This window comes from Gymnodraco acuticeps, unplaced genomic scaffold, assembly GCF_902827175.1.
Source record: "Gymnodraco acuticeps unplaced genomic scaffold, fGymAcu1.1, whole genome shotgun sequence".
NCBI lineage: Eukaryota > Metazoa > Chordata > Actinopteri > Perciformes > Bathydraconidae > Gymnodraco > Gymnodraco acuticeps.
In genome coordinates, this window is record NW_022990370.1 from 55,768 (window position 1) to 80,528 (window position 24,761).

At 42.2% G+C, this 24,761-nt stretch overlaps 1 protein-coding gene across 3 annotated transcripts in view; it reads right to left on the reverse strand.

Annotated features, from left to right (window-relative positions):
* Window positions 1-4,820: 4,820 nt before the first annotated feature.
* The window catches only part of syne3 (spectrin repeat containing, nuclear envelope family member 3), a 60,917-nt gene continuing 40,976 nt past the window's right edge, over window positions 4,821-24,761 (reverse strand). For all 3 annotated transcript variants that reach the window (XM_034224373.1, XM_034224372.1, XM_034224371.1), the window contains exons 13-18: window positions 23,771-23,943; window positions 22,618-23,044; window positions 20,283-20,426; window positions 19,274-19,453; window positions 18,450-18,500; window positions 4,821-8,324 (exon numbers count right to left, since the gene is read on the reverse strand). In XM_034224373.1, coding sequence (XP_034080264.1) covers window positions 8,142-8,324; window positions 18,450-18,500; window positions 19,274-19,453; window positions 20,283-20,426; window positions 22,618-23,044; window positions 23,771-23,943 — 1,158 coding nt within the window. In that variant the 3' untranslated portion in view covers window positions 4,821-8,141. The remainder of the gene's footprint in view (window positions 8,325-18,449; window positions 18,501-19,273; window positions 19,454-20,282; window positions 20,427-22,617; window positions 23,045-23,770; window positions 23,944-24,761) is intronic.

The following is a 24,761-nucleotide window of genomic DNA, read 5'->3' on the forward strand; positions in this document are numbered from 1 at the left end:
CGTTGTGGACCAACGTAGTTATTACATGTTTTTTTGTGAGACTGGGTTGGCACATCTCCTAACAATTAGCAGTACACAGGTTAAACTAGGCCTCACACAGAGACACTACACTACAGCACGTAACACAGGCTGCACACATGCAGCCAGAGGAGAAGGAGAGAGCGACTGCAGCCTTCCTCAGGTCCTTTATGGAGGCCCTGATTGAGGATTGGGAGCACCTGGGGAGAGGCTGCACCTGGAGACAATCAGGCTGCACCTGGGGAATCAGAGGGAGAGAGAGAGAAAGACACACACACACCCGCACAAGCACTACGGCACGTAACACTCATGGTGAAGACATGATGAAGACTCAGGCTCATGGTGAAGACATGATGAAGACTCAGGCTCATGGTGAAGACATGATGAAGACTCAGGCTCATGGTGAAGACATGATGAAGACTCAGGCTCATGGTGAAGACATGATGAAGACTCAGGCTCATGGTGAATACATAATGAAGACTCAGGCTCATGATGAAGAAATGATGAAGACTCAGGCTCATGATGAAGACATGATGAAGACTCAGGCTCATGGTGAAGACATGATGAAGACTCAGGCTCATGGTGAAGACATGATGAAGACTCAGGCTCATGATGAAGACATGATGAAGACTCAGGCTCATGGTGAAGACATGATGAAGACTCAGGCTCATGGTGAAGACATGATGAAGACTCAGGCTCATGGTGAAGACATAATGAAGACTCAGGCTCATGATGAAGAAATGATGAAGACTCAGGCTCATGATGAAGACATGATGAAGACTCAGGCTCATGGTGAAGACATGATGAAGACTCAGGCTCATGGTGAAGACATGATGAAGACTCAGGCTCATGATGAAGACATGATGAAGACTCAGGCTCATGGTGAAGACATGATGAAGACTCAGGCTCATGGTGAAGACATGATGAAGACTCAGGCTCATGGTGAAGACATGATGAAGACTCAGGCTCATGATGAAGACATGATGAAGACTCAGGCTCATGGTGAGGACATGATGAAGACTCAGGCTCATGGTGAGGACATGGTGAAGACTCAGACTCATGGTGAAGACTCAGACTCATGGTGAAGACATGATGAAGACTCAGGCTCATGGTGAAGACATGATGAAGACTCAGGCTCATGGTGAGGACATGATGAAGACATGATGAAGAGATGATGAAGACTCAGGCTCATGGTGAGGACATGATGAAGACATGATGAAGACATGATGAAGACTCAGGCTCATGGTGAGGACAAGATTACAGACACATGCATTTCCTAACATTCGGTCTATATGCTGTAAAATGTATTATCTCTTCGATTTGCACACGGCATCTATTGCACGTCTGTCCGTCCTGGGAGAGGGATCCCTCCTCTGTTGCTCTCCCTGAGGTTTCTCCCATTTTCCCCTTTAAACTGTGGGTTTTCTCTGGAAGTTTTTCCTTGTACGATGTGAGGGTCTAAGGATAGAGGGTGTCGTTTTTCTCATACTGATATTCTGTACAATCTGTGCTGTTGTATTTGCTGTAAAGTGTCTCTACTGTAGGCTATTTTTATTATATGTACAGCACTTTGGCTTGACCAAAAATCGTTTATAAATGTGCTATATAAATAAAACTTGATTTGATTTGATGATGAAGAATCAGACTCATGGTGAAGACATGCCTCTAGCAGCCTCTGGAGTGAGCAGGTTCCTCAGGGGCCACAGAGGCAGCCTCTGGAGTGAGCAGGTTCCTCAGGGGCCACAGAGGCAGCCTCTGGAGTGAGCAGGTTCCTCAGGGGCCACAGAGGCAGCCTCTGGAGTGAGCAGGTTCCTCAGGGGCCACAGAGGCAGCCTCTGGAGTGAGCAGGTTCCTCAGAGGCAGCCTCTCAAAGGTTCTCATGACGTCAATGACAAGACATGCATTATTTACAGTAAATGACTTTTTTTACATTTCAAATTCAAGCTGAATTTAAAAAAAAAGTTGTTAATTGAGGTGCCAATGAGATTATGTAATTAAAAGAGCTCCAGCAAAAGCTCAAACAGAAGCAAGCAGAAAGCAGGATGGAAATATGACATTTAACGTTCTATGTATGTATCATTGTGAGAAAGGTCAGTCCCTCATGTTTCCAGTGGCAGCAAGAGGACATTCAAGTGACATGCTTCAAGTACAGAACATTAGGATTCACTGTATTTACATTGCATTTTGTCACATTTAGTTTGAGTTTTTATTGATTACACTTGTTCCACATTATAACGTGATTAGATTGTGATATTTCAATGTATTATTTCTGTTTGCATTATGACTTTCCAGGTGTTTTGTTATTTTATTATTGCAAATGTTCTAGACCAAAGGAGCAAACCACAAACCTTAAAGTTGTTTAAGATTGTTTCCCCAGAATGGATTAAGGTGACTTGTGTTAAACTATATATTTATGTGATTGAATGAGGTTTTCTCCCCTTTGGTAATGAGATTTTGTTCTGGTTTGATAGTTCACAGCTAATATGCTAAACTATAGGAGATGACATCATTTCCTTATTCAAAAACTACACATAAACCATTTTGACCCAAATTAAGATATTAGTTCGTCCTGTTGCAAACACTTCCTAATCCACCTCTCCTTAACGCACACACACAGTAATGTAATGGCAAAAAGGTTTACAGTGATGATGCTTATACGTTTTATTTAGCAAGAATGATTCCACATATAAAAACACACCTTTATGACTTCTAAAGTGTAAATGTAATCTCCAGAAGAAAGAAGTTAACCTCAGGTTAAAACCAATTTACATCACGGTCACATGACTTCACGTCACCACCGCTAAACTAAAGGCGGCTAATGTTGGGGGTGATGACGTTTAATAGTCTCATTCAGACCCGTTTCTATGACGCATGGAAGCTGTTTGTGTTAACCACAGACCGTTTTTCAAGTATCTTACCAACCAATCATAAAACATTCACTTTAAGACGAGGTAATCAAAAGAGTTAAAGAAACGCAATAGTCACGATTCTCTGTGACCAATCAGTGGGCTAGAACCTTGGTTGAGGTGCTGCTAAAAGCAGAACCACTTAGCAGTTACTATACCACACTTTTGCTAATGGACACCAAACATGTGCGAATCACCCTCCTTACCATCGGTAGTGAGACTTCCTGAATACCCCCCCCACACACACACGTAGTCTCAGTACTGACACTACGTGCAGTGAGAGGAAGTGAACACTTGAGTTCACACACACAAAGCTGATTGGCAGTCATCTGAATTGGGAACATGATGAAAGGGTGTATAAAGATGGCAGCATGCGACTAACTGGGAAATCAACAATAATACAAACTGTGTGAGAGTTCAGTGTACTCCCCCGTCATCCTTCCATTTTGTGATTGTATTACTTTATTTGCAAGAAATGCAAAACACATTGTAACAGGATACAGTTTGACATGTTGTTCGTCCCTGGTCAGACTTCTCTACTACAGGAAACAGTGTGTCATCATTGTCAAAAGTACATCGGATACATGAACTGCTTACCGTAATCGATTCTGTATGAGATGTATACGAAATTGTCATATATGATCATATAAAAGTTAAAATATGAATATCATCTCAAATGTGTTGGTGTCAGTTTTGTGCAGTTTCCATTTCCTGCTCATTGTATTGATTGTTTTTGTGACATATGGAAAAAGTACAGCTGGGGCGAGGTTATTCAACCACTTCATCAATTTGATAAAAGAAACCTGATAGAAGAATTGAAGAGGAAGAAGAATTTTATAAAGCATAAAAGTGAAGATCAGAAATGATAGCCCTGCATGTGTCTGGCTGAACTGACTGATGGATCTCATACAGGTGCTGACATACAGTATTATACTGATACCACTAACTCTGTATTTAAGAGTCCTCTGCAGAAGCAGTGTGTGTTTCCTGAAAACCTTCACAAACCTGTCAGAGCAACTCTCTGTGACCCGCTAATCCTGAAAGATTTGAATCACTCTGCATGAAAAGAGAGTTCATAATCCTCAAATGCTGTTCTCTGAATCAGACCACAGAAAGATGGAGAATAATAGGATTTTTTAAATCATATTAGCAGAAATGACTATTTGCACAGGAAAATGACATTTTGTACTGACTTGATCAGGCCACTTCTCAAAGACAAAATATAAAAACATCCTTTGACCCTCATTGACTTTGTGATCTGGTTGTCATAGTGATCAGAGTCAGAAAACAAACAGGATTTTTGAAATAAATGTTGGTGCTGCAGATTGATGAGGACTGGAAGCTTGTATCTGGCAGAGAGTGGTCTCCAGATTGCAGCACAGATCGGTGGGCTGGCTGGGGGGGAGGTGAGAGAAGCGTAGGAGGCTGCACACACACACACGTTCCGTGAGGAGTTTTGCACTTACCCAGCATGAAGTATAGGCTAAGTGGCCATTAGAATATAGCATATTATTTTGGTGGTCCTCACATCACCGGTTGTTTCTCAATAGTTGGTGCTCACTAGTACAGGAAAACGAACATACACACACAGATAAGAAACACAAAATGTGATACATTACATATCAACTGGATGTGTGTGAATGTACAATGTGTTCTCCGTTGTTCTCTTTGACTCATTCCATATAAAGACTAAAGCAGAAATGTGTTAGTAATTCTCTAAACAGTGTCTGCACCACCTGCATCCATCAGTCTCTCCTCTGAGAACACTGGGTCCACACAGACAGGACGCTGTTGGAAAAGCGCTCTATACAAAGTGAGAAATGATTCCAAAGGTGTGTTCTCCTCATCCTGTGTGATCATAATCATCATTTTAAAGTCACAATGAATTCCAGCCCAGAATATTCAAACTGCACTTTTATTTCAACAGAATACAAAAACATTGGTGAATACAAGCTCTTTGAATAACATGACGCGTTTCATCTCAAAGATGAATAAAATATAATTCTTTGAATACAAAAGCTCTAACACTACTTGTATATTTCCATAATCAATACCTCTATCTGAGCCGGCATTAAGAATGTTTGCATATTAAGTGTTCTCACACTATTCTTGTTTGTCACACACTCCGATTCAAGTCAATTCAAGTTGCATAAAGTGTTCAAATACACAAAAGGCTTTTAAGCGAGACATGCATAGATGCGGGGGGGATAAGCAGCAGTACAATAGAATATAATGCCGCATTAAACCTTCTATTAAACTTGCTAATATCGTTTATAGTACAAAGCTACATAGAAAATACAAATGTAATATGGAACGGCTGATTAACTTAAAGCTTCAAGGTAACTGAATATTTAATATGTGGTGCTGGACGTAGCATATTCACATACTCTTTAACCGTGAAGTGATTTTTTAGAATGATGGCCCCCTCCTCTTACAGTGTGGGCCTCAACACAGACTAAGAAAACATGCTTTTCAGCTACGTGCAAATGTAGGAACTGTTTGAAATACCATGTGAAAACACATTTAGAAAACTATGAACAATACCAAACCTGGGGAAAAGAAGATCAAATATATCTGTACTGTTGTACTTGTGCTAATAACTGTAATCATTTCTTTGTAATGTACCCACATGAATATAAGTTAAAGATGAGCCTGTAGTCTACCCTGAGCTAGCAGGTAGATATATAAAGTAACCATAGGATTAACAGTGTCAGTGGCAAACATCTTTTAACGTGATGCTGAAATTCACTTTTTACTGTGTGATGAGAACAAATATTTTGTACTGATATATAAATATTCCTTGTTCTCTTCTTGGTGGCTAACATGAACTGACCGAGGTCATGACTCAAGTCTTCTTCAGGACTGTCAAATGTAAAACATCCGAACAGAATAATTCAGAGGTGAGAAAGCATCTGTAATCATTTCAGTTGATAAAATGCAAGTTTCTGACAGGGATAGCTCTAGTGTGAGCATGTCTGTTACATAACCTACAGCTGCATTTCAAGGATATCCAATAAAAGGGAAACTTATTTCCCGGATAATGTAAACACAGCATGAACCAGTATTTGTGTGTGATGAGTTCAGGGACCTCTCTGTTTTGAGTGTTTTGGTGGAGCAGAAGGAAATCAAGGATTAACATGAGGGTAGAAGATGATGTGTTTCCTCGTCCACGATTCCAGATATAATGTAAAAACAACAACAGAGACTTAAGAAGAATAGATACACCCGATTTGGTCACTGTTGCCATGGCAGCATGATAATTCAATAACACCCACAAGCCCGACAAAACAGGGAAGGTGTGTGTGGAGGGGGTGGGTGTATTCTTAGAGCTGTGTGTGGAGTGTAAAGAGAGGAGAAAAACAGTTCTAAGTTATTTCATGTCTGCACATAAAAAGATGATTGCCAAGCTTTATAGTTCTGCTGGCACCCGGAGCACAGCCAGAGTGTCAGGCAGGTTGTTTTCACCATGTTCGAGCCAAAGGAGCAGCTTCAGAAAATAAGAAAAGTACTGCTCTCAGGAGTTTCTGGTACAAGAAGCTTCAAATAAATACCAAAGAAGAAGAGCTACGACCCTACTGACATGAAAGTAGACCTAAAGCATATAGATCAGGGCCACCTCAGTTTCCCTGCATGTATGTGAGCAGATGACATGACATCATAGCTGACAGGATTAAAACAGAGATAACAATATTTGGCTAAACACAAAATAGGCCATACTATCATAATGATTCTTCATGTGTACAACTGGGACTGAAGTGAAAGTGAATGAGTCCAACACTGATTGATCAAGATAAACCACTGTTCCACTATTTCAAAACAACTGAAGGATCTGAATCTGAATAAGAATTGTCTTTTTTCTGATTGTGCCATTTGTATGTGGACTGCGCTGCCTTCCTAAAGCCGGACAGATTCTCTGTGGCGTCACCCACAGGTGTCTGAAGAGCTGTTGTGAAGCTCAAGATTTCCTCTGGTTGTCACTCGTGTTGCAGTGACGCCGCCCTCTGACTCTCCACTCATCTAAAAACCAGCATTGTGGATAATATTGAGGCGCACCTAGGTAGCATAGCAGAGCTGTAGCTAGCAGCTAGCAAACTGGGACCGCTCTTACCTGTCACTCAAAGTGGCCACGCCCCTAAATGTAAGCCTTAATATAGTTTAAAATACATGAGTTGTATGAAAATGTTCCTAGCATACAGTTGTGATGAATATGAAAAGAACTGTAAAACAGTTTTTTGGTATGTGGCTGTAAACGTGTATTTCTGCAGTACAGTCTGCCTTTAAACACGGGGGTGGAGTGGTCATCATGGAGCTGCAGTTTCTGGCACTTCTGTATAGGTTTACTGCCCAGCACTGGAGATCGCAGATTGTGCTGCCAGGCTGTAAAAACTGATAATAGCCTACAGTGTGAAAAATGCTAACAACTCACACATGTGCTAATGCTGAGTCCTTAGCTCTCAGTATGAACACACAGGGACAGTACTGGTGGACGTTGTTATAATAGGAACACACAATGTCCTAAAACATGTAAAACAACCATTCAAAATAAAAGGTTGCACTTTGTAGTTCCTTGCAAAATAGTTATCGTGCACTGCTACAACATTAGCATAGCATTAGCCGAAGCTTAGCATGTCTATTTCTGTTGCTGCAGTCTTTAGTTTGGATCTTCTAAAAAGATCAATTGTTATAACAACCATAATAGTTTCTTGCTCAAAATGAGCTCTCTGGGGCGTTCTGTGTTCAAAGGCCTCACCGACCTGTGGCCCTTTGCCGATGTCCCCCCCCCCTTTCCTGGCTCTCAGCAGGTCTTCTAACCATTAAGTCAAAAAGCCCAAAAAACTAATCTTATAAAATTGTAAATTTGGCATGAAGTGAACAAGAAAATGGTGTAAACAATTGCTGGGTATACCAAATCTCAAAGCAGAGTCTTTGTGTCACGATGATGGGTTATATTGTTAATATTAAAGCTAAGTTATTTAAAGTTTACATGAACATCATTTCTACACCATTATCTAAGAGCTTTTGTCCATAATGTGTAAAGCATCAGGAAAATGATGTTAAGCAATGAATATAACTTTCTTAAATGAGAATATGATTTGTTGCAAAGCCTTAGATTGCCCTTGAGATGTTCTAGTCCTCTTTGTTTCTCTGTAATCCAGGGAGAGGGTCAACGTCACCTAATAAACCACGGTCCGTTATAGTGAGTTATGGGGGCTTCTCCTACGTGGGGGGTGGTGCGTTGTAGCGCAGCATGACATTGAAGGAGCGGGCAAAGTTGTTGGTCAGGGAGCAGCTGCTGCCTTCGTCCATGAAGGGCAGCAGGAAGGCCAGCAGCAGCAGAGCCAGCAGAAGGAGCCAGAGGGGGAGGGCCAGCCGGCAGACCCTCTGCCACAGCCCCGCCCTCTGAAAAACACACACACACACACACACAATTTAGCAAGAGTATGTTGTAAATGCCCTGTAGAAACAGATCGCTATAGGCGCTTTCACACCGGGGTACTTTTCCCTTTTAGTTCCGATAGTTCCTGGGATTTTGCGTTCACACCAAAAAGAGAACTTAGTTCATGAGAACTTTTTTACCCCCTTTTTTACCCCCTGCTAGAGAGCAGGTACTTTCCTGGGGAGAAAAAAGTTCCAATTTCTGATTGGCTGGGCGAATTGCAAACCACACCCCGTAAAACTCTGAAAATGTATGTGAAGCCGCCATTGTATTAGCTGGCATTAGCATTATTAGCATTAGCATTAGCCCCGCACACCAACGCAGAGAGACTAACTTATGGCAACACAAAAGAAAACATGGGAGCGGTGGAGATGAGGAGGTGTCGGCGTTCTGGCGATTTACTCGGAAGGCTCCAGTAGAAGCTGCTGGGAGTCCCAGCAGCTTCTACTGAAGCCAGTCCCTAACTCCGGGGACTTCTGTCTTCGGGTGGCAGTATACACCGTGAAGTGGTTTGCGGCCTGCCAGTAAACCCAAAGCAGAAGAAGAAGTGACGTCAGCGGCTTCATTTGCCTAATCCTCCCTCAGGGAACTTATTCCGGTGTGAACGCGATCGGCTCTTTAGTTCCATGGGGGAACTAAGTGCTGGCACTAAGTGCTGGGATCTAAGCACGGCAAAGTACTTGGTGTGAAAGCGGCTTATGTGTTTTTGAAATCTCTATCCTATAGAGTGGTGCAGTAAGTCCTAAAACACAGAAATTAGTTAGCATTTTAGCATTTCCTGTTAGCTTGTCTTGAAGTCAACAGGTTTTTTTATTGTGCTTTTGGTTCAAGGTCGGAAATAGGATTTTCTTCTTCTACATGCATAGAATAGACAGTAAATACCCCACTAGTGAATGTCTGAAGCTTCTTTGTGTCATAACATCTATATATATATATATCTATCTATCTTTCTATCTATCTGTCCATCTATCTAAAAACAGCAGTTGCTAATAAGTGTCTAAATGAGATGACTAAACGTCATCAAATCCAACATTAGCCGCCTTAAGCTTAGCGGTGGTGAAGTAAAGCCTTGCTGCGTGGAAACGGCCCGCTGAACGGACCTCTGTCGCCTGTCAGCACAACTTAAATGATGCCGTTTAAAAACATACAAAATAAAGGGCGATGCCGGCCGCCAGCGAACCGAGCCGGCCGTGTTCGCTGACAGCAGGGAGTATGAGAAACATAAAGAGCTTTTTGAACATTAACAGACACTACACACTGATATGAACCTGGAGGTCGGAAGAATAACCTAACCCTTTCAACAAACACTTAGTAAGTATTTATATTCCAAGTAATGGAAAACTGACATGTTTTAATCCCTCAGCCCATTTTGTTTTATTTTTTAAATATGTGATAAACTGCAGGTATGAATGTCATAAATTACCATAATGACTTTATTTACCATAATGGCCTCCATTTAAAATACAATTATTATTATTATCAAAAATGAACCATTTGGCCATCAGCAAACATTCTTCACATCCTGCTGCTTGTTAGGTTTGATAAGGATGTGCTGCTTCATGACAGGAGATAAAGTGAACCCTCAGCACTGTGATTAATAACTTTGGCATTGCGTTGTATTTACATCATGTACACCTCTGGTCTGCTGGCTTCTACTAATGACTTGGCTTCTGTTTCTCTGCGTCTTATGAATGAAACTACAAAGTCACTTCTCAAAACTGAACTTTTTCTTTCTGCTGGCCTTAAACACTGTCTGGACTGCTTTTTTATTTTCAGAATGATGATGGTTCATAAGCTCTGAAACTCTGGGAAATATGACATATTCTGAAACCAACATACTGCCAGATGCACACTGAGAAAGCACGTAAGGAAATGTGGAGAAGCAGCAGTGAGGAACATGATGAACACAGTTGCTTCTCTCACTTGTTATTCTGTGAATCATGTTCCCTGCCTACGCTCATCCTTCACCTTCTCTCTGCGTCACTGAGAGCCTGCAGGCCCAGCGTTCAACATGAAGACAGATCTCTCATCTGTTACCCTAACAGATGAGAGATCTGTCACTAACAGTTAGAGTGTTCGATTGTTGTGTGAACATCATTTGTTCAAATCCATTGAACTGTGGTACTGATATAAAGTAACTACTGTAATAACACAGGAAGTAAACTGTGCTTTGTGGCATTTTCAATGATATGAATTGTAGGTGTGCTTCCTGTACGCTCGAAGACCTCCTCCCACTACTTCCACTCAATGTACCATTATTAGACGATAATAATAAGTACAATTGAAACTTATCCCATGATAATTTGGACAATAAACAGGCTGTTGATAGTTTGGAGGGGTGTTTGCTACATTTAAAAACGGAATAAGGGAAAAGGAGGAAAATAAATAGGAACCAATCCAGACTTCCCTTCTAACAAATGTGACAGATCTTTAGACTATGGGCTTGTATTACATGTGCCAAGTGCTAGGACTGAATTAAAGAAGAAAGCTTTTAGATACGCAGCTCCTCTGTCTTGGAACAGTCTGCAAAAGGAATGGAAGCTGAGCAATTTGGTTCCACTACATGTTTTTAAAGCACAGATAGATGCTATCCAATCGGAAACTGTTGGAACCTGTAAATGTCACTAGCTATGTAAACTGTAGTCGCTGTAAATATGCGTTTTTCTGTTGTTTGATGTCTTCATGTGGAACCTACCTTCAGCAGGTCTCCCTTGAAAAAGGGATGCGATTCACCTGCTTAAATAAAGGTTTGAAATGAAATTGTACATTTGGTACATTTAGAATGTTTTGGGGGAACAATTAATTAAATCATTGCAGCTATAGGCACAATTTGATTATCCATTTTCCATATATTTTAATTCTTCCAAGGGAGAAGTTCGCTTTGTGTAGTTTAAAAAATGAAATTAACATTAGCTAGCTTTTTTACGTCTTGTGAATTTGACTACTCGTTAGTTTAGTCATTCATAAAGAGGACATATTAGGTTTATTTTCATATGTTGTGTCTCTACTGCAGTGGTTCTCAAACTTTTTCTGTCAGGCCCCCCCGTTGGAGAAAAAAAAAAGTCGTGCCCCCCCCAACACAAATAGTCAGGCTCAGTAGCTCAGGTAGCTTGACGTTTCATAGAGGGTGCTCAAACATTTAGGGTTTCCCATTAATGTACCGGTCGCTACAGTGGAATTTTCTACTGCAACATTCCCCACGCATACACACAGTGTACCCGCGACTGTTACAATGAAGGCTCGATAATCAGCTTAGCAGGGGTAAAGTGCTATTTTTATAGGTGGTGTGTGGACCTCACATAGGGGGGTCCGGGGGCAAGCTCCCCCAGGAAGATTTCATTTTTAAATATTGAAGTTAAATGCATCAATCTGGTGCACTTTGAGAGCAAAATGAAGAGATCTATGGATACATCTCTCAACACGTAATAATACTGTACTGCATCATATTATTTTCGAATCAATAATTTTTAAAATTATGATTTTTTTTTTTTTTAACCATTTTTCCTCCTGGTCTCTCGCGCCCCCCCTGGCATGGGGCGCGCCCCCCACTTTGAGAACCACTGCTCTACTGGGACATGTCTCCATGCTTTAATGTACAAAAAGTGCTTTCTTTTTCTCATACTGCCCGTGCTGCAGCACCTCTTTTCACCCCTTAGCCTATCAACTACAGTGTGCGAGTGTGAGTGTTACATGGTGATGTCATAAGGTTCTGGAAGGCGGGGGGAAACTGGAGTGTGGAACACGGGTGGCGCAGTGGTCTGTGCGTTTGATCATCAGATCAAGGGGGCGTTGGGGAACTCCAGTTCGAAACCCGCTCCCGCCCCACTGCGTCAGGCCGTTGTGTCCTTGGGCAAGACACTTCACCCGAATTTGCTCCTGTGGGTATTGTCCACAGCAGTGGCGGTTCTACAGGGTGGCACGGGGTGGCAGCTGCCACCTCAGAAAAATGCCTTGCCACCCCAGTTGGCAGCTTTGTTTTGAAAAAAAAGTTGTGGCTCATCGGACATTTATGAGAGAAAATCTCTAATGTCCGAGTGCAAGTGAATGCAGCACAAGACGCGAGCCTTGTAACCCCTCCCCCGGCCCTGGAACGAGCGTGGAAATATGATTGGCGGCGATTTCATTTGAACGGGGCAAAACGAGAAGCATTTCGGATCCAAGTAGACGGAAGGAATGAGGTATTTGCGGTCAGTGGCGGCGCCAGGGTATGGCTGGGGTAGGCTACAGCCATACCAAGAAATGGCTTAGCCCCACCATGAAAAATGATGTTAAGGTAAGCAAAATAAAGTCCGCCAATTCGCGGAGTAAATTGCCCCGACAGCAGTCAGTAAGATTGATTTCAGTAGCCACTTGTCTGGAAATACCGAAGACTAGAAACGGTTTTGAAAACTTTTGTCACGTAGTGATCGTCTTCTCAATAGAACATCTTTGATAATGTCTTCTGGCCAATCAGAATCACGATAACGGCGTGGTGTTGTTGCAGGAAGTCCTGATACATCGATACAACATTACGTGTTGATAGAAATCAACACGTAATGAAATGAGACCCCACGGTTTGATGATTGATAGGTGTGTGGGCTGTCTTTCATTTTGACACACAGGACAATGGGGGCTATCCACCCTTATCCACAATGTAAAGTCATTCACAGCCTCTTCCCTCTTCTCTTTGTGAGGAGCAGCAGGTTCAGCTTTCAGAACAAAGTAACAAAAAACTAAAATGGCATTCATTTTTTTAAATATGTCGTGTAGTAATAGATTTATTTATTTGTCTTCTCAAGAGAGTACCAGAATGTGTATTTTATGTTAGTATTTCAAAAAATCTCCTTGAGGGAGAATCCCCCCAGACCCCCCTGCAGGGGTTGGCTTTTCAGCATGTCAACTCTTTCACCTGTGGGGAAATAGCAGGATTGGCTCCAGGTCGCCCTTTTTATTTACTACAAGACAAATTTACTACAAGACAAATTTCATACAGTTCAATTTGGATTGAGACAGGGAAATAATCAAAACCTCACGCGTGGCGTTTCACTGTCAAGGGGAGCGTGTATGTAATTACATTGCAAATACTGACTTGAGCCCCACCACTGTATGGGTTAGCCCTACCATAGATTACCCAACAAAAATACTCTGGAGCCGCCACTGTTTGCGGTCTACAATGACAGAGAAGAGCCTGTCAAGTTTGGCTGTACTCAGCATTCAATCAAAACACACCATAGCTTTAGATCTTAATAAGTCGCCACATTCAGCTGTAATAGGCATGCCAACTTGATGCTCTGCTCACGGATGAGTCGAATAACAACTGTTAAGATGATGACCTTACGTGTGTATAATATTTTTTTTCTTTGTGGGGGTCTGCCCGTAAAAAACAGTTTTAAGTCCTGAGAAAGTCAAATAAGACGGTGTGTAAAACTTCACGGCCCAGCCAAAAGAAAGTAACCACTTTGATTGAACTAGGCCAGTAGGTACGGACTTTCCACTGGATAATAGCTGCAGCGATGTATATGTTTTAGCTGAATACACGTTTTTTAACCCTAACTGATGCAGTTAGTCACTTCTTTAATGTTTGTTCTTTCTGATGTAAAGTCAAGGTTGTAACTGTTTGCAATGAAGTTGTGGGGCGCTGAACTGTTCTTTTGATTATTTTGATATATGATAGTAATTACTTGTCTTTCGAATTCGAAGGAGGGTGAGCAAGCATCTTGAGGAGCATTCATCATTAACTCCTCCAAAAAATATAGTTTATTTAATAATAACACTGAATATGTGAATCATAACAGTGATTGACAGCTGATAGGAATAATATGATTGTTAATAGTATCATATTCATTCAGACAAACATCGATGAGACAGTTAATTAATGTACTTATTGCAGCAGTCTGCATAGATTTGGTACCCCTGGTATTGTTCAGTTAAAATTAATTAAATGATGTCTGCCACCTTATATTTATATGTAAGGCTTTACTGATGTGCCACAATAATGTCACCAAATGTTATTGAGTTAAAATATTAATATTGTGGCTTTCCAAGTTAACACTGATTGATATGACTGCGATTAAATCAGCATATACTTCTGCCAGGGGATGCCACCCCTGGAATTCTCCTGCCACCCTCTTGCCACCCCATGGATATTTTTATAGATCCGCCCCTGGTCCACAGTAGATGACCATTACATGTATGATCTGTATGTGTAATGTGTATTTGTAAAGCGCTTTGAGAGTCATTGATAAAGCGCTATAATAAATATAAGGATTATTATTATTACTACAGGAGAGGGAAAACTAAAAAAAGTCATTGAATCATAACAGTTGCACATGGTACGTTACAGCAGTCCATAGCAACAAAGGCTTAAGAATATTGCACTCTGAAACTGTTGGTACTAAATAACCAACCATGTGGCTTTAAGGTCAAACCCTTTAGCTAATGTTAGCTAAACAACGCCTCTCGCAGGCAGGAGCAAGCTGGTTGCTAGAGAAAGGAACAATGGAGGGGAGAGACGTGTGTTTGTGGAAAGGCTAATGATTGATGGAAGCAAAACTAGCCCCACACACACACACACACACACACACACACACACACACACACACACACACACACACACACACACACACACACACACACACACCACACACACACACCACACACACACACACACACACACACACACACACACACACACACACACACACACACACACACACACACACACACACACACACACACACACACACACACACACACACACACACACACACACACACACACACACACACACACACACACAGTTCTTGGAGTCAGAACACCCAATGCCTCACTTCACTGAGAAGTGCTCAACACCTCCTGCAGGTCTATCACAGTCAGAGTCAAGCAGGACTCTGTGCATTCAGTTAGCTAATTCATTTAGCATGTGTCCTGAGTCCTGCTAGAACCTGCTCAGGGTCAAGTCAGCGGTGACTTCCTTTGGTGGAAAAATGGCTTAAAGTTATATTCATGTTGTAAGCATAATGTAGAACTAGTGTGCTTGTCAAAATGATAGCATTAGCATTGATTTCAGGGGTTTCCTGGACTGTTAAAGGTGACAGGAGTACGTGAACAGCAAGCAGCCTCTTTATAACGTTTTTATTGTCTTTGATTTATTTATTTGTGGTGACATGCCTTCAAAAGCTCTTTTTTGTTGCCATTATAGAAGAATGTCTCTGGCAGGGTTAGTTAGTTGACAGGTTTGGTCTCGACTGATAACTCTTGACAACACTTTATGAATCACCATTTGAATCCACTCTGAACTTCCCCTCAGGATGAATGGTAATCATGTTGACCTGATGACCAAAGGGTCATCAGGTCAACATTCCAACTGCCCCAACACCTACAGCTCAGGTTTCATTGGTCTTTGTTATGTTAACTACAATGCCAACATCCTTATGTAACATGTTGAAGATGGCAAACATTATGGCTACTAAGCCTGTGCATGTTAGCATTGTGAGCATGTTAGCATCCAGATTAGAATGTTAACTCTGAGTCCAGGCTCAAAGAGCTGAGCACGGCTGTTCACATTACATGTTTTAATAAGTCCCTTTGTCCATGAAGTGTGTTTTTCTTTATTGCTTGCCGGGTGATGGGCAGAGCTTCGACCCAGCGGTTTTTAAATGTTGTATGAAAACGAGACATTGACAGGAAATCAACACTGTTTTATGATTCATTAACATCGCCTACTTGCCTTTTATTATGTATTGTTGCTACTATATATTTGCTTGACAATGTTTTTCACCATGAGCACTTTCACACTTTGTCTGAAAGAGCTTCAGCGCTCAGTCTGACAGCCGTAGAGCCAGGAGGACGATCCGCGTACCAAGATACAAGTCAACACTTGACCAGCAGCAGCAGCTGGTCAATGATGCTTGATACTTGAATATGCTTCAAATAGGGTTTCACTTGTTCTGTTACAAACAGTGTTGGCAGCTCATTCTTTAAAACAGAAGCCTCAAATTGATTAGAATGAGGGGAAATACGAAGGGTATATTTCAAGATTACTATGTCAATAAGTTATTGGGCTTTTTTTTATCAACTAAGATTTGTTGGAAAATGTTCTCAACTTTAAATGGCTGATTTTATTTGAAAAGTGGGTTTATTAACAAATGAACACTACTGTGTAATATATTTTTAGATATATTTGAAAGAAGTACAATATAATGTAAGAGAAGCACATGTTTCATGTGCGGGCCATATTCCATAATACTTTTAGAATTGGCTGAGGACCATTTCAAAATGGACAACGGGCCACAGTTGGCCCCCGGGCCGTAGTATGGACACCCCTGCTCTTAGGATTCAGTATAGATCTGTATTCTGATCTGGTGGAAAGTGTCTGTTAAAGGGCTGATAAACTCACTCCTGACTGCAGGCCTATCAGAGGTCTGACAGCTTAAAGACATGATGTCCAAAAGAAGGTATCAAAGCAGACAGGATGTGAACGCTGAGCTGACATGCTCACAAAGCTGCTGGCAGTCTTTAAGAAGAAACACAATGTCTTGATTCAAAGAGTCCCGCACATCATTCATCCGGTGAAGTCATAGCTGCTGAACACTGTTTCTCTTCCATGGGACCAGAACAGTAAAGGTAGAGCAGCGACTCACAACCCACTTATAAAGAAAGAAAGGCTGATAAAGAAGGAGTAACAAGCGTGTGAACAGATAGAGGAATGTTTGGAGGGCTCCTTTAGCTAAGGGGTCAATAGAAGGGGGGGCTTTAATCTGCTCACCAGCCTCTGCTTACTAAAGGAATGGTGGAGTGGGGGGGGCTTTGGTATGCTTGACTTGGTGCAGTGCTGGGTGGTCACGTCAGGTCTGTGGCTCTATACAGAGTATTAGGGCAGGATGGTTCAGGTGTTAAAGAAGGACCGGAACTGTCCGAATGTGTGCAGGTCACTAATCCTGCATTACAAAACAGTTGTTCACTCAGGATCCTGTAACACTGGTGGAGGTCTTAGGTCTTAGCTCAATACAATGGTGCACGGATGATGTGATGCCAACTTCCGGGTTGGCCTCCAAAAATACAAGGGCTCGACAAAAAGCAAAGGGCTTTTCCATTGCTGTTGGGAGAATTGCAGAACATAAGATCTGTCGCTGACACACGTTTGTAATACTTGCACGTTTTTGTTCAGCAGGATCATCTCCACATATTAACAATATTTTTAGGATTTTTGAATCATAAATGCAATTGCTTTGAGTAAAAGGCTATCGTTAGGCTCTAATCAAAGGACCTCACAGTAACATGGCTGCGCATCACCACCGCTAAGCTAAAGGCTAATGTTTGGTGTGATGATGTTTATAATAATAATAATAATCCTTATATTTATTATAGCGCTTTATCAAAGACTCTCAAAGCGCTTTACAAATACACATTACACATACAGATCATACATGTAATGGTCATCTACTGTGGACAATACCCACAGGAGCAAATTCGGGTGAAGTGTCTTGCCCAAGGACACAACGGCCTGACGCAGTGGGGCGGGAGCGGGTTTCGAACTGGAGTTCCCCAACGCCCCCCTTTAGTTTAGTAGTCTCTTTTAGTCACTTGTTAGCAACCGTCATTTTCCAGATGCATAGAAGCTTCAAACATTCAGCAGTGGAGTATATACTGATGTATTTCATGTTGTAGGATACATCTCTTCACATTGTCCTACCCAAAGACCTTATTTCAGGCATTTCACCACAAACAGTAACAACAAATTGGCTTGGAGACAAAGGAACAGGAAGTGGTCAAATGCAAACTTTCTGGGTTTTAGGACTCATTCCTGCACCACTCTGTGTAATTCAATTGCTGAAACAATTCGCTCAGTAAGAAAATAGCACAAAAAAAAGATTGCTCTAGCATTTTGATATTGTTTATCAGGCAAACCTCTTTAATGTCTGAGGTTTGATCCCCTGTCACACGTCATTTGAAATGTAACACCACAGTTAAAGTGCAGCACTTTGTGATTGCAGTGGATCAGAGCTGACTCTCCTCTCTGATCACATGTTCCATGGTGGACCATGATGCCACTATGGAGCTGCCCCAGTATGTTGATTTAAATATTTATTTTATTTTATTTGTGTTACCTTTTGCACCTTTGCTGCGACGGCCGGCTCCTCTTGTTGGGCTTGGACTCTCTGCAGAGATACAACATATTGTAATTAATTAAATTGCTAGAATTACACACTAACCGCTAATCATAAATCTAAACCACACTGTCTAAGTGACATTTTCATGATGCTAAGCCCAGGGTTTCTTTCTGAAACACACATAGAAGTTGGGGATAGATTTATATGATTTGGTTGAACAGAAGTGTGACAGGGAATCTAAATGATGTTACACTGCCATCTTGTGGTGAAACACCAGCAGTGAAAAAACATTTCCATTAAAACAAGTGTGTAGCTCTCTCTCCTGGTAAAGTACATTCAACAATACAATGTCTTCAATCAATCAAATACACAATATAATGTGTTCATTTATATAATCCAGCCGATCATCCAAAGAAGGGTATGATATCTTTTTTAACAATCTTCAATCTTTTCATTTTTAAACATTTGACCGCTTACTTACTGCTTGCAGTAAATATCCACTGCGGGTCAATAAAATGCTCTAATGGGATTCAATGTTTTAGAAATGGTCATATTCAACTATACCTGATTATCTCCAAGTCTTGGTTTACAAACTCTTTGTTTGGTTCAGATCTTCCAAATCCCGCCATTATCATTGGAATATATTTTTGCAATGTTAATGATGTTTCAACAGTGGTCATTCCCTCTCATGTGACACATCATATCCCAATTTTGTTTTTTTACATGGGCACAGCCTGTAATTATTCCAATTGAAGTTGTTGCATTCACACACAGAGAGCCTGGAGAGCCCATCAGTGTGATACAGTGCAGGCAGTGTTCACCTTGGCTCTGCTCCTGAGCTCCCCCACATCCTTCACTTTGGACTTGTAGAGCATCCAGCGGTAGCGCAGCTCCTCCAGACCCACATCCTCAGCTGGTCCAGGACCAGCCGCAGCGCTCTGACTCTCCTGCAGCAGCAGCTGGAAGTGCTCCTGACCCCAGGACAGTTCTGCTCTCAGAGCCTGCAGAGGACACACAGAGTGTTAGCCACGCTACACCAGGAAACATCTGAACGCAAGGCAACACATCTTTACAACACGGGTAAATGTGAAAGAGCTTTCAGCTCCATGTGAGGCTACTGCTTATATATGAACACGTGGTACATCCAGCAACAGGGCACACCTGGTGAACTGATGGTAGGTGCGTTAAATACCCAGTGGTGGAAAGATTTACTCAAGTGCAGTAATTAAGTACAATTTCCAGGTACTTTACTAGAGTATTTCAATGTTTTGCTACTTTGTACTTCTACTCCTCTACAATTCAGAGGTACATGGTGTACTTTTACTCCACTACATGTATTTAATACCTTTTAGTTACTTCACAGATCTGGATGAATGATGTGAAATCTAATCAAGTGTTAAATCAGACTTTAGTTCCACCTGGAGTAAATCCACCAGCTACCCTGCAGTATACAAAGTCATTCAAACTAGCTGCACCTTTACCAGCTTTGAGAACACTTTCATGATCAATCATTATAAAACATATCATATATATTATTCTGAAATGGACCAATCTGCACAGTGACTACTTTTACTGTCGCTATTTCCACTATATTTTGATGAGAATACTTTTCTACTTTCACTTGAGGAACATTGACCTCATTTCACCTGAATTAGAGTGGGTTAGAAATAAAAAGTAGCAAAACATTTAAATACTCAAGTAAAGTACAAGTACCTCAAAATTGTACTTAGTTACTTTACACATTAATAACGTTTATTAAAGTAACAACCAGCAGCATTTAGACATTATCAACATGTATAAAGTCAAGCTTTAGTATAATAAGAGCCTCACTCTGAGCGTGTCCTGTCTGGTCTTCAGCTCCTTGGTGCTGAGTGCCGCTGCCTTGCTGCTGGAGAGTCCTGAGAGGAGAGCATTCTGATTGGACAGCCAGGCCTCAAACTCCCTCCTCCTGGACTGGTACTGCCCTCCGCCTCCCTATAAACCCAGACACAGCTCATGAAACTCTTGCACCGAGCCCACATCAACAGGTAGGCGTTATTCTGTGCCTGATTGTGTTTGGAGAGGCAGGACTTAACAAATCCATCATGGGGGATTGTCTCAGCAATGACCTGTCACCACATTTCTAGGCTTCTTTGTTTTCCCTCCCATATTATGTCATTTCATTTTCAATCCTTCTGCTAGATAAATGCAATATGTGTGATAACAGCCATTCAGAGCGTATTCCTACACATATCCTGGACACTCGTCACCTCCGCAGTGCTTTACTGAAAAGTGGCAGACATTTAGATTTAGACTTGGATGTGTCTTGAGAGTAGTCCTTGTGATCAAAACGTGCATTTTTTAAATATATATTTTTTTCTTTCTAAAATCTAATCTTCGGGGGAATTGATTCCCTGCGCCATGGAGACAAAGCAAATGAGGAGCCATTCTGCAAAGATACAGTAATACATCATAAACTGCAGCAAACAGCTGCATCACTGAAATGAATAGTAAGCTTTGGATTCCTTCCCTCCTCTTGACTGATTCTACATCGTTTAGATTGCCGTCTAAAGTCTTGTTTGCTTGTGATGCCTAATTGTCCAAATGATCACGTATCTGTCTGCTTGAAAACTGGATGGATGAGCTGCAGTCAGAGGAGGCAGAGCTTCACCAATTATTTGTTATAGACAAAATAAACTAAATTGCAGAGCTCTGCTACATAAACAGATGTAGGAGAGGTGAGGCAGCACCCCCCTCTGCTGGATACTTAATGCAGCACGGGCAATAAGTCACTATCCCGTATTGTCACAAACTTCTTCAATACATGGTAACTTATTGTATACAAGTGTCTGTCTCACTGAGGGGGGCGTGTCTTTAGAACAAGTAATTGATGCTTGAACTCCGTCCAGGTTAGCTATCTCTATAACTTCCTTTTTGCTCTCTCTTATGCTACGTTCACACCGGACGCGATGTGAATATTCGCTTCGCTCTAATCGCTCGAGTTTCACCGCGTCTGTCAGCTGTGTTTACTCGCGTCATTCAAACAAGACGCGCTGGCTCGGGAGCTACAACTACAACAAAATGAACATATTTTACCGTGATTAAATTGTAATACACGTTTCTAAATGATGCCGAAGTAACAACATACTGATACCGGTTAGTAAAAACCATGAATTAATGCTTTGACAAGTCTGCAGACAGACGGCAGGCGAAAAACCTTTTAGAATGCTTGTTTTCTGAATGGAGATTGGGTCGACCAGGCTAAGCTAACGTTGTATATGCTCACTCCACACTCATAACAACGGCCTACAGACATAAATAAACCAGCGACTGTATTCGCCATGACACAGGCAGTCTGTGGTTTGTACTTGTTTAACTTTTGTCTAGTTTCTGAACAGATATGAGGAGCTGTGATCTCTGTGTGCTAACTACTAACAGCTAATGGCTGATGTTTTCTGGTTGAACGTCAGTAACGGCAGGCTGAGATCCTCACCGCTGATTGGCTTCCGCGAGAACGCGTCACGTGAATTTGACGCTCGAGTTGAAAAAATGGAACTCTCGCGTTTGACGCGGCACAGTTCAATCGGCTTAATCGCGTGATTCGCGCCGCGTCCACCGCTTTAATTATCATCTGTCTGCGTCTCTGCATTGACTTTACATGTAATCGCGCCGCCCCCAAACATCGCATCGCGTCAGGTCTGAACGCAGCATGAGACCCTGTTTGGGCCAGATCTCCCCCACTGGAGATGTAGTGGTGAAAGGGGGAGATATAGGAGATGCCATATTTGCAGAAATGTCCCGCGGGCTCAGGAGTAGCAGCGGACCCTTCATATGGGCCACCAGCTCTAACCACTGAACTATCTGGCTGCACCTGTAAAACATGTTTGACCTGGAAGATTTCTCAAAATAGATTTTTTTATCAAAACAGGAAGTGATGAACAACGGAAGGCCTGAGCTGAAGGATTATAAAATAACACGTTGTTTCATATTGAGTGGTAAAAAAGCTGACATGGAACATGCAACGTGCGGTGGCCTAATACACTAGCCAGTGCCCCCCCATCCATTCCCCTGCCTCTCAGTTTGAGCAGTGCCCTGGTCTGAGTGTCTCTTGGCTTCTGTTGTAAACTAGTGAACTGTCCAAGCTGTGCTTAAATAAAGGCAAAAGAGTGGCTTCACCATGGCTGACCTTTATGGTTAAAGCTGCCCCCCCTCTGTCTGCAGCCTCTGCTGATCTCTCACTGCCGGTGCTTCCATCAGGGGGGGGGTCTGTGGAGCCTTTCTGTCCTGCTCTGCTGTAAATGCTCCAGGCAGAAGAGTCCACGGTGTCCCCCAGCTCTCCTCTGTCCTCTCCTGTCCTGGGTGACTTGAGAAGTGTGTTGTCTTGTGCAGACAGGATGAGATGACCTTCACCTTCATGGCTCTGGATCAGCCCCCCCTCCACTGCTCCCCCCCGCCCTCCTGTCTCTCCCTCCAGGTGTACTCCACTTCCAGACCCAAAGCTAGCCATGGCTCCCCCCCCCACTCTGAGCGGTGATGTGAGGGAGGGGTCTGCAGACGGACCCCCAACACTCCAAGAGGCAGAGTCTGTCTGTTGTCTGGAGCTGTTAAGCAACCTGGGGGGGGGGGGGGGGGAGAGAGACGTTATTTCATGACTGAGGGAAGTTGTTATTGCAGCATCAACTGGAAACTAAAATGGAGATGCTGGATCACTGCACCTGATTTGAACACTGAGGGGTTCATTAAAAGGCTTGGCCAAGGGAACACAGCAAGTCTTTACAAACAACATGTCTGGTCTCAATTCTTCCAGAGAACAGAAACAGGTGATATTGAAGACACAAGAATATGAGACGCCTGGTGAAAATGTCAAATGTGTGAACTTTATGTGGTTTGTTTTGTTTTCTTTGCCTACAATTATTCTAAAGTTGTCCTTTTTTAAATAATAATTTTTAATAATAATAATAATGTAAGATATTTATTTCATAATGCTCTTTTACAGGTGCTCAAAAACACTGCCGAGATAACAAATTCATTCATTTGAATCGAGCTAGAACAATTAACACAAGGTCAATTATCGCACATTAAAGCCAGTCTAAAGATGTGAGTGTTACTGTTTAATGAGAGCCTAACTAAGCCTCGCCGCTTTAGTTAGTGAGAGTTTTAGTCGGTACAGACCTGCTGTGGAGCGTATTAGTGTCATGCTGAATCAATGAATTAAGATGAATATTTATGAATGCATTTCATTGGTGAGGTGTTGAACGTGCGTGTATTGTCACAGAAAAACATATTCTAGTATGCAAGTGTCTGCTAATCAGTGCAGTAACACCCTATGTTCCAGGTACCTGTGTAGATTGAGGCTCATGTGTTGCAGGGCCAGCCAGGACTCCCATTGGCGCTTGATGTCCCGCAGGATGTGGACCCGCCCCTCCTCTGACGTCCTCTCCAGGACCCCCTGACCCTGGACCTCCATTTGCTGCAGCTGGAGCTCCTTCTCCGGGAACTCTCCCAGCGCTCTCTGTGACACATGAAGGACTTTAGTAAACACGTTGTTTTATCAGGTTTAAAACAGTACAAACAAGTCTTGGTCATTTAGGGTAATTAGGGTCCCATCCTTTCCTGAGTTTGTCTTATCTCTTTCCTCAATGCTCTCCTTGCTTGTATATGTTCCTCTCCTTGCTTCCTTAACTCCTGTCCTCTTCTATGTCCAAACCTATCCATCCATTGTAGTAAACAAACACTTTAATGAAGGTATTTCCTCAAATAACTGCCCATCTAGCACATATTTCACAATAAAAACCTTGTTAGAAAATAACAACACTGACATGGCCGACTACATCTCAGTGTTGAAGGGCTGATTTTGATTCCTGTGGGAGTTCAGGCCTTCCTTCAGCTAAGGCTTTAACGACACTTGACTTTCTGTGGGTGTCATGTCCAGCTTTTCTTGGGCACATCTGTATTCCTCCACTACTCAGATAAGCAGTGACATCCCATGCCGCTTTCTTTTTATTTTCCTTAGCCGGGGGGTTCAGAAAGTGACCACGTAGATGGTAATTGGCCACTTGAGACAGGGCAGCAGCCAGTTTGAAAGCAGGAGAGCTTGTGTTTCCTGGGGGGCGTGCGGTGGATTTGCTGGAGGCGGCTGGTTTGATCCAGTCGGAGCCGCTCCATCTGCTGAGTGAACCTGAGGGCTTCACATACACTTCTCCAAGACCAGGTATTGTTGGAGGAGTTGGAGTAATGCAAAGGTGAAGGATATCAACCAGTGTGATAATGAACATCGTAAGGATAAAACATTCACTTAGGATTACCATTAAGAATGCTGGGGCCAACTCT